Below are 13,780 nucleotides of genomic sequence, written 5' to 3' on the forward strand. Positions count from 1 at the left end.
GGACCCCAAGCAGCGGCATCTCTCAGAACACTCGGGACACAGAATGTGGTCCAGAAATGCCCGTTCAATTCCTGAGGCTCCCTACCTCAACATGTTTGAGGTAATAAGCAAGATTCGTACTATTTATAGAACTTCGGGTGGAAAATTAAGACCGGTAGAAGAGTTCTGTAAAATGTCTCTTAGGAAATATAAAATATCTCCAGCAACACAGTAATTGAGAAAAGTAATCCCAAAAGGGCAGCAAAAATTTGTTATATTCTCAAAGAACATACCTAAAATTTTAGAAAGTGTCAGGTTAGTATGAATTAAAACTTAAGCAAAAAGGTGAGCAGTTTTGTCCCACTGAAATGCTCTCACTTTCCACTCTTTCTGCCAAAAAGAACCAAGCTCACGGATGTTGTAAAGCAGGGTCCCCCTCACTCATACGGATATCAGTTAGCTGGCAGCCTCAGTCCTTTATAAAGAAGACAGTTGAGGAAAGCAAGCAAAAAAAAAAAAAAAAAAAAAGCCTCAAGCTGTCACGGTGCTATCGCAAAATTCAGGCACAAATCCAGCACACTTTACCTTTCCTTCCAAGAGGGTCCTCCGTATCTCAACTCAGAGCTCATCTACTTTTAACTCACAAATCATTCAAATAAGCTTCTTTTCCTTGTTCCTGAATCTACACGACAGACCAGAGGAACCTATTACTTTAGGGGAGCGCAGAGTCCCTGACAACTAAAGACACGTAAATTATGAAGAGCAGATTTCTTAAAATCCCACCTTACTTGTGATCACTTAGCATAGCGGCAAACAGCACCCACTCCTTGTTAGCATACACTATGTGCTCTGTAAAATAACAGCAGAAAGTATTAAGAAATACTTAATTGTCATGTACTCTGTTGAAAGAGATCGAGGTTGCACTCAAGAGTTAAACAAATTACATGTTTTCATACTTAAAGTAGTAAACCCAGAGTTCTCTGGGAAACCATTACCCGGAAGGGCTCATTTCCTCAACAGTCCCAGACGGCTCATTGAGAAAACCATTCTTTTTAAACCGAATTTGTCCAAAATAATTTTCTTGTTCTATAAACTATTCTTAAGTGCATTGATCTTAATTCAATTGCATGCTCTTTCATGAACAATACTAAATATTTCATGTCTCAAGAGGGTTTAAAGGAGCCTCTCCCTCTCCTATTATTTGTTAATGGCACATGATCAACCTTGGTAGCCGAGGTTCCCTGTTCGTTTCCCCAGGCAACTTAAACACAATTCTAGCTCTCCTGACCGTGAAAGAGGGGAAAGGAGACAGAAAGGACGCTGTAGCACAGGAGAGATTTTTAAAAGCTCTCACCTGTGCCTTTGCTTGGGCAGGGTTGGCGAGAGACGATCACCCTGTCCACTGCTCTGGCAGACCCCAGCCAGCCGCTTCCTGGTGAGCGGTAGCAGACACGAGTGGGGTTGCTGCCTAGCTCCCCTCTGGACTGTCCCAACTCCAGCACAGCTGTGATGAGAGCGATGTGCCGCAATGTGACTGTCCCCGGTGGCTACAGCTGATGATGGGTTAAGGCCGAAGTGTGACCCGCGCTGGGCTTAGCGGAGTCCCTTCCCTGGAATTTGAATCATCTCTTTGGGACACGGATGCTAACAATGTGAAAGCCTGGGGGTTCTGGACATGTGGATCAAAGAACTGAGAAAGTCAATCTACAGAAGGGAGAAGGAAGCAATTCTGGGGGACAGATGTAAGAACAGGCCCTCCTCTAGTCCTCTCCCTGGGCCATGTGCACTGCTGTCTTGGCTCCCACAAGATGCTCCTGCATCCTTGCAGTGGACTTCCCCCTTCTCCGTACTCCAACATGGACTGTCTCTTCTTGCCATCAAAGGCTTCCATTGTGAGAGTCAGTATGAAGTGTCCTAGAGAATGGTCAGAATTGGAAAACCTGCATTCCACACAGCAGAGTCCAGACACACAGTGTTGTGATGTGGCCATCTCTCCCTTCAGAACAGTGTGCCCAAGCCTGCCCTTCCTGCCAGATGTCTGGATTTTCCTTCCTGAATGTTCTTATTACAGAGTTCCTAGTAAGAGACATTATAATCAAGTGTCATTGCCTTGTGACTCCTCTACAAGGTTTCTATGAACTTATGACAAGTTTAGCAGGAATCTGTGGACAAACATGCAAGGAAGGAAGTCACAAGAAGGCCGCTGCCTCAGACAGAGAAGGCGTCATTTGGGAGCCTCTCCAGGCCGCCAAGGTCTCCATCTTCTAGGAGAGCAGCCTGCCAACCATGACATGACAGATGCCACATCAAGTGTCATACCAGCAGCCACTTGGCAAGATACTTGGCTCCCCTCTGCTCTCCCCTGCTGCCCCTTGCCAGGCCGGGCCTGCTGCAGGGGAGCGTTGGGCCCATGTGAGCAGGGTGTCACCTGGCGCCCAATGGAGGCAGCATAGCCATGCCTGCCACTGCTGCTCTGTCCTACGGAGTCCTCCCCATCTGATGCTGATGGCCCCCCGACTCCAGGCCTTTGGCTAACTTCCTCAGAGCCCCTAGCACGTCTCCTGCTTGTTCAGTGACAATTCTAAGTGCTTAACAGACTTAGTGCCACGCACGTGACAAAAAGACGAAAAACGGAAGGCAGGGTGTCATTTTTTTCACTTTCCCATTTTCAAAGCCTTAATTTTTACTTTGAGACTGGACAAGGCTAAGATTCCTCTGTTTCTGACCTTATTTTGTAAGGGCTTGGCTTTGCTTTCTAACCGACGGGTCAACCAGAAAAATACCTGGAGGCTTACTGATACCTAATGACTACATCTGCTCTTGGGGCACAGAACTCAGAGCAAAGACGAGGCAGAAGTGGCAAACTCACCAGGGCAAGCATCAAAAACTTTTTCTCAACGAAACCACTAAACACAGACCGCTCCCTGACTCCAGGAGGGCACGGGCTCCGGAAGACCTTCTTCAGGCCTCAGCCCCACGGCCGGTCCTGAAGGGGCCTCCACCCCTATGCTGAGCTCTGTAGGGAGGCTGCGTAAGCCCCTGTGGCGCCAGGTCCCCAGGCCTCCATTAACAGCTCACCAGGCTCCTCAACATCACCCGTCAATGGAAAGTTAGAGTTTTTAGAAGACGTAAATCCAAGCGCTGCACAGTCAACTGCTGCATTGTCTACGGCACTACAAATTACCTCTCCCACACACCTCTTGGCCCCAGGGATATAAGGCGGAAGTAAAAAACAGAGTTTTCTCAGTTTGTCAATTATGCAAGGTACAATTACACCAAAGTCAAAAAGCTATGTTTTTGCAAGTATGTTTACATACGGGTGCCTGTATGTTTCTATTCTAGATAGCTGGTTCTTTCTCTTCAGCTAGCTCACTGGTGCTATATAATCAAGTATGCTGAGGTATCATAAAAATATCTTTTCAGTCTATGTGATTTTAAGATGGGATGTTTGTATTTGTTTTGTTAAAGTAAATGTTAATAAGCCATTTAGGTTTTTAAGTTGGTAAACTTGGGAGTGATAGTTCTCTCCAGCTTTTCAAAAATGCAAATTCTTTGCTTCTTTAACTCCTTAGGAATCTTGATTAAGTCAGGAAGAAAGGGAAGTTCAGTATTTGATGAGGATCTCTGGACTCCTGACAAACTCTTGAGATGTTACGTACTCCAAATAAACTTGTATGGAGACACTGGAAACTCCCAGCAATGCGATCACTGTTCTGTCAAACCCAAGAATTCCCCTCGTGACTAGACAGCTCAAGGGTTACTTACTCCAGGAAGCCTTCCTTGATCTCACTCTGATTTAGATACTTCTTATTCTATTTTAGCATAAGGCATCCCTCTCATTTATAGCATAAAATGTTTTTATAATTACCTATTTTTATGTCTTAAATTGAAAGCTCCTCCAGGAAGAGTCCATGGAGAGAGCATTTAGCAAGTATCCCCACTGCCTAGTGCAGTCCCTGCCTTGCAAGTGGTCCTCACAGATGTTTGACGAACGAAGAAGTGATGGCGTTTACAATAGTCGCCTTCCAGGTGGACAAAGAGAATGTGTACAGGCTCCTTCCAGGGCCCTGGGCTTCCAGCATTCTGACAAGTGACAAGTTAGTCCTAAAACCTAAGGATGAATCTGGCTTTCTTGAAAGACTGCACAGCTTGGGAAAGTCTAACCTCTAACCTGAAAGAATGTCTTTCATGGAGCCCATTTCCGATTATCCTCAAAGTTGTTGAAGAGCACTGAGACTAGGTTGATACTCATTTGTTTCAACTGGATTTCACCAGAGTGGGTGTGTTTATAAAGCCTGGAAGTAGAAACACATGGAAACACGGGGACACGTTGGGTGTACGAGGAACTGCTCACGGGCTAGTTTCTACGTCGGGCTGTAATGGGGCACCTGCAGTGATATGTCCCACCAGAAAATGAAAGCATCAGATGAAACATGTATCTTTTAAGAAGAGAAATGCAAGTTTTGGGGAGTGTGTTTCTGTTCACTGAGGGGAGCCTTTCTTTATTAAGTGGGGGTGGGTGTTTTCCTTACTGTGACTAGTCCTGCACTAGTTCAGAAGAATGAGAATCCTCTAGCCTTGGTGAGACACGCGTGGCCACCTGAGCTCAAAGACCTAATGCAACAGGATACCAAGACAGTGTTAAGTTTCATTGTGTAGCTAGAGAAAGAAACCCTCTCACAAAATCTCTGCATGTCGGAGTCACGGGATGTTCCCCTCCTGGGCATGAGGTTCCAGCAGCTCTGCCTCACGGAGGAGGAGACTTAGCTAATGCTCAGCAACTTCCCTCCAGACCCGAAACCAGTCTTAGGAGATTTAACTCCCCACGGTTGGCAGGATTAGCTCTAATCGAACATCTGATCTGGGCTTCGCTTGTTCCGACTGGGAAGCCAGCACTTGTGTGGCTGTAGTCTGGCCAACAAGGCACCAGAGGCTCCCGTTAGTGGGGAATCCAATCCCTAAACTAGAGGCAGTGCTTCTGAGGCGCCCTTGCCGGGGAGAGGGGGGGAGGCAGGAGGTGACCTACACAGAACTGAAAAACAGCCACACTGTCTACATGTCATTTTCCAGACAAGACTGCTGCTTTGACAGAACCACTCAGAGAACGAGGACTACAAATCAGTAAATACAAGAGACCCAAGTCTCTTCGACGACACTGGGAGGCAGTGCAGACCACGGCAGAGCTAAACAGACCTGGCAGCTGGGCTGCAAGCGGATGGGGGAAGCTCCGAGGCCTCAAGACCCAGTGAGGAACCCAGTTCTACTGGCTTTAAAGGACCTACCCCAGGCCTCACGGGGTTGGGGAGGTTGGGAGGGGCATCCCAGAGCCTGGGTGGCCTCGTTCCCAGTCTAAGCGCTTTCCACAGCACAGTGCTCGGCTCCCCACATCTTTCGTTTCTCTGCCACTGCTCTATTCCAGAACCACACACACAATACTCTCCATTTTTCAGGGATAACCAGCTATCACCTTCTCAGAAGGGCCTTTCCTGACCACCCCACCTAAAGCAGACCCCCAAGTCAGTCCCTGTTTTATTTTTATGACCGTGCTCATACTGTCCTGTTAATGCAGTAACTGCCCTCAGCCATGTAAGCACTACGAGAGCCTTGCTCAGCACTGTCTTCCAGGTCTTAACGATGCTGTCTGGCAACTGTTAGGTGCTCGCTAAGTGCTGACCACTGAGCAAACAAGTCAACTACCTTATGTACAGAAGTTTCTGAATTCCCAGAACAAAGGGGAGGGGCGATGGCAGGAACAGTATCATTCCTAATTTACTGAAATTTTTATGAATGCAAATCAGGAGCTCCTCCCTGCAGTTCTTATCAAATGGCTGGCAGTGCTCACTGCTGTCTGAAAGGAGGCCAGTGACTTCAAAAGCTGCAGGATCAGCCCAGCAACGGCAGCAAGAGAAACACTACAGGCTCTGATAACGTGAAGGACACCAACCAACCAGAGCAGCTGCTGAGACTGGGGCAGAGGCGGGGTGCACAGGGGAGGTACTTTGTCTTTCTGGGATAGGATAGAAGGAGCACCTTCACTTCTAGAAAAAAATAAGTGACAAGAAAGCACAGTGACAGCTGTGACATTTAAAAAAAGATGTCTGAGATACACTATAGGACAAAATACACTTTGCCTAATCTTGTCTAAAATACTACATAATGTTAAGGACACAAAACCAAATACCAAACTCTGAAGTACAGAAACCTGTTTGTGCATGATTTTTAACAGAAATAGTGTTAAAGATTTTGGAGTGACCGTAGGTCCTCAGGACACTGTACTTGGGAGGGTTGTCCACTGAGAAGCAGAGCATGGAACGGCTGCTGCCCATACCTAAGTGTTCAGTAATTAAAAGGACATTCTTTAAGAAAAAGAATGCAAAAATCAAGTACAAAAAGCATGTGTACATGCTTGCTACTAGAATTACCTCTACTATGACACAGGGCCTGGAACTGTCCCCTCTGGGTCCCTAATGACCCAGCCGGGAGGCCAGATCAGAAGAGGTCCTCCATTAATAGCCACTAAACGGAATTAAACATGGACATCGTCTGGGATACCAGTTTTCAGGTATCTTATTTGGTCATCTGTATGAAAGGAAGATCCTCTTTTCAGAGAAAAGGCTGCCCCTCAGCTTAGAAGAGTTTTGATATCATAAAACTATAATGACGGAATTTTGAAGAACCCGGGGAATCTGACTCAAGATCAGGAACGTTTCACAGAGGAGAGGGCAACTGGGTCAGGTCTCAGTGAGCGATGGAGGGAAGGAGGCAGGCATGTAAGATACGTGAACAACCGTCAGCGGTGGGTGTTGCTCCCGTTTCACAGTTGAGGAAAGTGGACAGTGAACAGCTCAAGGAGATGGCCCAGGCAAACAGCTGATTAGAAATTCCTATCTATCTGGTACCAAAATGTCTACAAGCTTCTCTGGGAAAGTCCATTGAAATTTCAGCACCAAAATGAAGTTCTAGAAGACTAAGTGGGGGTCATCCGGTTCTAGCCAAGAACCCAATGATCTGCAGCTACTGGTCTCTCCTCAGACCCACCCTTCCTTCCTCGGCAGAGGAAGCTGGCTTTGAAAGCAAGGGACAGCATGTGCGGCAGCGGCGGCGTGTGGGGGCAACTGCTAATAATCTTGTTTGGACTGAGCCCAGGACTCTAGAGGGCTAGGATGGAGGCGAGGAAGAGAGACCAAATGGAGAGGCCAAGAGAAGGTACAGGGAGACGGAGCCACACTAGCTGGTTTGCATTTATTTTCCAGACAACAGAAAGCACCGACCGTTCTCAAGTTGGGAGGTGGCACAATCAATTTGTGTTTTAGCAAATCCCTCTGGGAGTAACATGGAGGCTCAATTGGCAGAAAGAAGCTGGAGGTGGGAAAATGATCAAAAGGCTGTTCCAATAATCCAGGCAGAAAGCAAAGTGGGGGCTGTGGCCAAGATGAGAGGAAGGACTCAACCAACACAGGCCAGGAGGACAGACCCGATGGAACCTGGATGTGGGCAGCTGGAGAGGGAGCAGAACTGAGGGTAGCTCCTTAGGGAACAGGTTGTCACTGGAAAATATGTCAATGCATGTGAATTCAAAGCTCAGCACAGCTAAGTCAACCTATAAAGCCAGGTTCCCACCAGGGCTGGTGGCCAGTTGGTCAAAAATATGGTCACTACAGTAAAACAACAACAACTAAACATCACCTATGAATACTTGACTGGGATCCAGCAATGCTCACCAGTAAAGAAAAGAGCCTGATTGCAGAATACAGTTAATCAAGTCTCCATGCCATATTTTTAAATAATAGAAAAAGTACATAAAGCCCCTCTTTCTCACTAGAAATAGATTACGTAAAGTATCTACATATCATCTCCACTAAAAAGAAGTCTCTAGAGCAAGCCCTTCTGAGTCCTGGGCTGGAATGGCTCTGGGCGCCTCACACACAGCCTTGGGCTTGCAGAGTAAGAGGCCTTGGTGGTTTTGTCGTTTTTTTCCTTCCACAGGCAGATTTGCCACTGGTCAGAAAGGAACAGCTGAGAAGAGTTAGGGGAAAGGGAAAGAAGAAAGATTAAAGGGGCAAGAGGGAAAGAAGAAGAGAGAAACACATACTATACGGCAAAAACATAGCCGGTATAAAAACCATCCGATTTTTTTAAAGCACTAATTGGATTTTGATGGAGTTTCCTCTTTAAAGGAGCAGTGTTGAATGCGTCAGCGTGAGCAAGGGGATTCACAAGCAAGTTGCCTCTGTTTATAACTAACGTCAGCAGGAGGACCAGAGAATCGTTCTTACCATGTTTCAGATGTAGGCAGCTGTCATTCTTGGACCTGTACCTGCAGAAAATTGTGTCTTTAACAAATTTTTATTGAAGAGGTTTTTGTACATTCCAAATACGTAGTAGCTACAACATCATGTGGACTCGTTTGCTTTACTTTTTATGGTTCTTATACCAGCCGTTTTTATTTGTGCAGTACAAGTAGTGGCCCTCCTTTTAACGAAAGAAAAAGCAATAAACAGGACCTCACTGGTTGATGCCTTGAATTAACGTCCAGGAAAGATAAAACCTGTTGTCATGTTTTGTATTTTCAGAAAACCCAAACCACAGAAAAGATTCTCAGGGACACATAAGGTAGTGTGCTACAAAATCAGCACAGACGCTGTCACTGTGAGGGGCTGTGCAGACAGAAGCTCAGCAGAAGTGTCAGGACAGAGACAACAACAGCAGCAACGAGACACAGGCCACCGCAGTCAACAAGCAAGATTCCGGGGATGGGGTTTGGGGAAGGAGCGCTCAGACGTACCTTCACACAGTCACATTTAAAAGAAAGGTCTTTTAGACATTTTTAAAGACTGTCAGGAAGGAAAGCAGAGTTTAGAAAACCACAGGTTACAGGTGCAGAAGATACAGACTGCTTTAGAAGGTGTTTGTCGCACGCAGGAGAGCGGGCTGGGAGGTCCCATGGTGTGCCTACCTGACGTCGATTCCTGGAGCTTCTCTCTCTTCCTCTTCTTCTTCTTACCCTGGAAGGAGACAGACACACGGTCATGTTAGAGACTGGACTGTGAACACAGGCATGAAGGGACACAACGGTACAAAAGGCAGACGGGCAACAAAGAGAAGTGCCTCATTCTCACTCTCTAATTGACCATCTATACCTAGAAACAGCAAAAGAGAGAGAAATTCTTACCTCTTTGTGACCTTTGACTCCCCTGCTTCGTATTTTACTATCAAAACTGACAATGGAAGTGGTCTCCCACTTACACACTAGGGTAGTGATGTCCTAGGCCTGTGACCACAGATGCCCACTCAAGCCAAGCCCACTTACGGAGGTGTTCTGTTACCAACCACCACACTTAGAACCCACTTCTGTAGGGTTCATGATAAACCTTCCTTCCTCTCAATTCCACCATGTCATTAAAAATTCATGATATTAGGTGAAGACCCTTAGCCCCCATGGCACTACCATGACATCATCAAGGATAGCGGCACAAAGGTAAGACTGAACATGAGAAAATGAACAGTGATTTCGAAGATACTTTTGGCAAATTTGGACCTTGCATCCTAAAATAGGCACAATAACATGAATACTCCTGCAATCTTAAATACATCTTGAAATCACCTTCAGCACAGATTTACAACTTTAAGTCCCATTTATGGTAGTCTAATTTTCTGTTTTTCTTCATAATTTCCCCTAAAAAGTAATTATAATAGGGAATAGACACAGTACATATTCAGTTTCTGTGTACAGTAAATGGCCACCCAGGATTAGGACGGTATTTTCACAGAACTATACAGAACACACACCACATCCAATAGTTCTAGCTTCTGTCTGCTGTGATAATCACATTAACAACATAAAACTGTAAGATTACATTGCACATCCTGTGTGAATATATAAAAGTCTATGTTTTTATGCACCTCAGGATAGTTTTTCTACACGTCCCGTGGCCTAACCACTGAAGCTTTAAAGCTTTGGGAGCTTGACTCAAACTATCCTCGGAAACAGCAGAAATTCGTGCCTCTGGGAAATGGCCTACCAAAAATAATGGAGTTGCCTTTAACGCTGTTATTAAAAGCACTCCGGGAGGAGGGGAGCAGACAGAAGGAGCGCATGCTTCTCAAGGGCTTCCCCTATTTTCCTTGCAAATGGCATAACTGTGGTTTTCAGAAGATACTATGAGGTTGTTTCCTGTGTCGGGAACTTCTCACTCTCTCCTCCGGGCTCCCATTTACCCTTCAACACTCATGTAAAGTGCCAGCTCTTCCAGGAATCTTCTCAGCCCTGCTTGCCTCCAGTCTACCCTGGTCTGGTCTGTCCCCACCCCTCCCTCAGGTGGCCCTCACTGCCAGAACCCAGCTCCTTCCAGCGGCTACACAGGCCGGGTCCCTCAGGCCCTCCCCACAGGGCTCTTGGCTCCAAAGAGCACCATCTAAGCGTCTCAGCACATCTCTGCTGCTTTGTGCAGGCCCAGCATACCCGACCAAGGACTGAGGTGTCAGACCACTAGTGCCTTTGTGAAATGACCTGTATTAGATTCTCGGTATGAACCACTGTTTCAAGAGAACCAACATTTTATGCAGACAAAAAAGACCTAAGCAGTTCAGATGTTCTGATGTCAGCTTACACAAAAAACTCATTTATGTGTGGTTAATATAAAAATGTTCCTCATTAAAGTGATATATAATACTGGGAATATTAAGCATTAAATTTAAAAAGCTCTAACAATACAAATATCTGGTTGATCTCACCTAAGAAAATATGCGTACTGTTGATTTATGAAAACTTTGGTTATAAAAGTTACAAAAAATAAAAATGATAAGTACTGAACTTATAAAATCTATGATGCCACAGAATACAGCATTTTAATATTAAAAATTGATATAATATTTAATATGAGGATAAGGACACTAACTGCTAAGATACAAGGCATGCATCTTGTTTAGACTCCATTCCTATGCTGTTATTTTAAGAATAATCTCTTTAGGGGTGCCTGGGTGGCTCAGTGGGTTAAAGCCTCTGCCTTCAGCTCAGGTCATGATCCCAGGATCCTGGGATCAAGCCCCACATCGGGCTCTCTGCTCAGCGGGGAGCCTGCTTCCCCCCAACTCCACCCCCCTCCGCCTGCCTCTCTGCCTGCTTGTGATCTCTGTCAGTCAAATATGTAAATAAATAAAATCTTAAAAAAAAATAATCTCTTTAGCTAAAGCACTATCACTTGATTGACTTCTGTTTGCCTTGGTAATTAATAGGCTTATATTTATTGTTATAAAAATTGTATGTAACAAAGCTGGGTTTTCCATTCATTCCAGGGAAATCCCACAATTAAGTTATGCCAAACAATTTCTTTTAAAAATTCTGCAGAAGAACATTTTTAAAGGTAAATTCACATTATACTGACTTTTTCAAAACTACTTTCTTCTCATCTCCCCTCATGGAGAAAAGGAGAGAGTGACAGAATATGTGTTTATCTCTTTTTAAAGTTTTATCCCTTACCCAAGATTCAGAACAGAAACTTCCCTCAAAGATGTACAGCAAGCAATGCTAAATCTATATAAATCCACAGCACAACATAGTTCTTCCATGGGTCAAATCTGTCCAGAAAGATGCTAATTGTTGCCCAGAGAACAGAAGCACAGCTCAGGGGAGAAAACTCTTGCATTAAAGCAGTTGACTTAAGAAGACACTGGAAAGACTGTGCTAGTCTCCTGTGGAGAAGGCAAACTGCATAGATTTTCAGAGTCAGGGAGACCCGGGTATAATTGCAATTTAGCCACTACATGGCCTTGGACTAATGACTCAACCTGTCTGACCCCTTCATTTCCCCCATATTGCATTAAGATGCAATAACACTATTCATGACCCTAAATTACTGTAAGGATTAGAAAATATCACAGAAAACATTTAAGACAGTTCTTGACAACAGGCGTATGGTACTTATTAAAACAACCCAACAAGAGCTCAGGAGAGTCCGAGGAGCTGCTGCTCCTCAGTAGCAAGCCCACGACTCTTCCTTCCTGTGGCAAAGCTGTAGCCAACACTTAAGCTTCAGATCCTGACCAGCAGTGACGTTCGTCAGAGCACGTTACAGGAAACAAATGTGTGCCAAAAGTCCTGGTGTTCTGTTATATGGGATGTCTGACCTCAGACATGGGGCCCCACAGGACCATCTACAGCAGTGGTCACACATTAAATTATATATTAATGGTTTCACCCTCACCCTTTTGAAAAGGGACAATTCTACATAATATTAAGGCTGTCCTAATTGGCTTTTCTAATGCCAGGTGCACATGGAACACTGAAAATGATCTTCAAAAATTTTAAATTAGGAGCTTAAATATTCAAAATTATTCCCTTTAATAAAATATAAAACTGAAATATATAATTTATAATATACTTTCTCAGTAATAGTCTTTGCTGTACCAAGACCACATTAGTAAAACCTACAAATTCTAAATTAATAAAATAACGGGCCTTATAAATGGGGTATTTCTGGCCAATTAGTACAACTTAAAAAATATAATACTTACTCCATCTGAATAAAATACATACTAGACATCAAGATACAGTAATACGAAACAAAAAAATTTTTAAGTCCAGCTTTAATTAGTCTGTGGCAAAACAGTCACTTGAATACATTCTTTCTTAAGAATTAGACAATATCTATTGACTAACATAATTAAAAAAAAAGAATTAGATCCTTTTGGAAAGAAATTTGACAGTAAGTATCAAAGAGCCTTTATAATGTTTATATCCTTTAACTGAACAATTCCACTATTGTGAATCTATCCTACAGAAATAATAGCTGTAAACACACACAAAAAATTGTTATGTAAAGACAGCTTCATTGTAGATTTCCAATTGTAAAAAAAATAGTAATTTAAATGTCTAAGAGGAAAAAAATGGTTAATTGTGACATTCATTGAAAATAATATAGCCATTAAAATTGATACATAGAAACACTATGCTAAACAAAAAATGCTTTTTTAAAATTTTATTTACTTATTTGACAGAACGAGATCACAAGTAGGCAGAGAGGGAGACAGAGAGAGAGAGGGGGAAGCAGGCTCCCTGCTGAGCAGAAAGCCTGATGCAGGGCTTGATCCCAGGACACTGAGATCATGACCTGAGCCGAAGGCAGAGGCTTAACCCACTGAGCTACCCAGGTGCCCCAGAAAAATGCTTCTTATATATGAGAGCATGACATCAAAGTGTATGTACACACACACACACAGACACACTCACATCCAAGTTATAAAACTATATATACACAGAAAAAAAATACCCGGAAGATAATGTAACTAGTTATTACTAATGTCACCTTTACATGATGAGGTTATGGGCTTTTAATTTTTATTTTAAGGATGTACTTCTTGGGGCGCCTGGGTGGCTCAGTGGGTTAAAGCCTCTGCCTTTAGCTCAGGTCATGATCCCAGGGTCTTGGGATCGAGCCCTTCATCGGGCTCTCTGCTCAGCAGGGAGCCTGCTTTCTCCTCTCTACCTGCCTCTCTGCCTACTTGTAATCTCTGTCTGTCAGATAAATAAATAAAATCTTAAAAAGAAAAAAAGTATTTCTTTTACAGAGAGAAAGAGAGCATGCACGAGCAGGGTAATGGGGCAGAGGGAGGAAAGGGAGAATCTCAAGGAGAGTCCCTGCTCAGTGCAGGGCCCAAGGCAGGGCTTGATCCCATGATCCTGAGACCATGAAATCAATAGTTGGCTGCTTAACTGACTGCGCCACCCAGGCACCCTGAGATTATAGGCTTTTTTAAAAAATCATTTTTCACCAACATTTTTGTGGATTTTTTTGGATTAAGT

General features: G+C 44.2%; 1 protein-coding gene across 8 annotated transcripts in view; it reads right to left on the minus strand.

Moving 5' to 3' along the window:
• Window positions 1–13,780, minus strand: part of LEF1 (lymphoid enhancer binding factor 1) — a gene marked incomplete at its 5' end in the record, with an annotated part of 120,057 nt that overhangs the window by 5,529 nt on the left and 100,748 nt on the right. For 5 of the 8 annotated variants that reach the window (XM_080797391.1, XM_080797388.1, XM_080797394.1 and 2 more), the window contains 2 exons: window positions 8,256–8,296; window positions 8,936–8,984. In XM_080797391.1, coding sequence (XP_080653517.1) covers window positions 8,262–8,296; window positions 8,936–8,984 — 84 coding nt within the window. In that variant the 3' untranslated portion in view covers window positions 8,256–8,261. The remainder of the gene's footprint in view (window positions 1–8,255; window positions 8,297–8,935; window positions 8,985–13,780) is intronic. The other 3 variants (XM_080797390.1, XM_080797387.1, XM_080797389.1) reach the window with 2 other exon arrangements.

This window comes from Martes martes, assembly GCF_963455335.1.
Source record: "Martes martes genome assembly, chromosome: 2".
Taxonomy (NCBI): Eukaryota; Metazoa; Chordata; class Mammalia; order Carnivora; family Mustelidae; genus Martes; species Martes martes.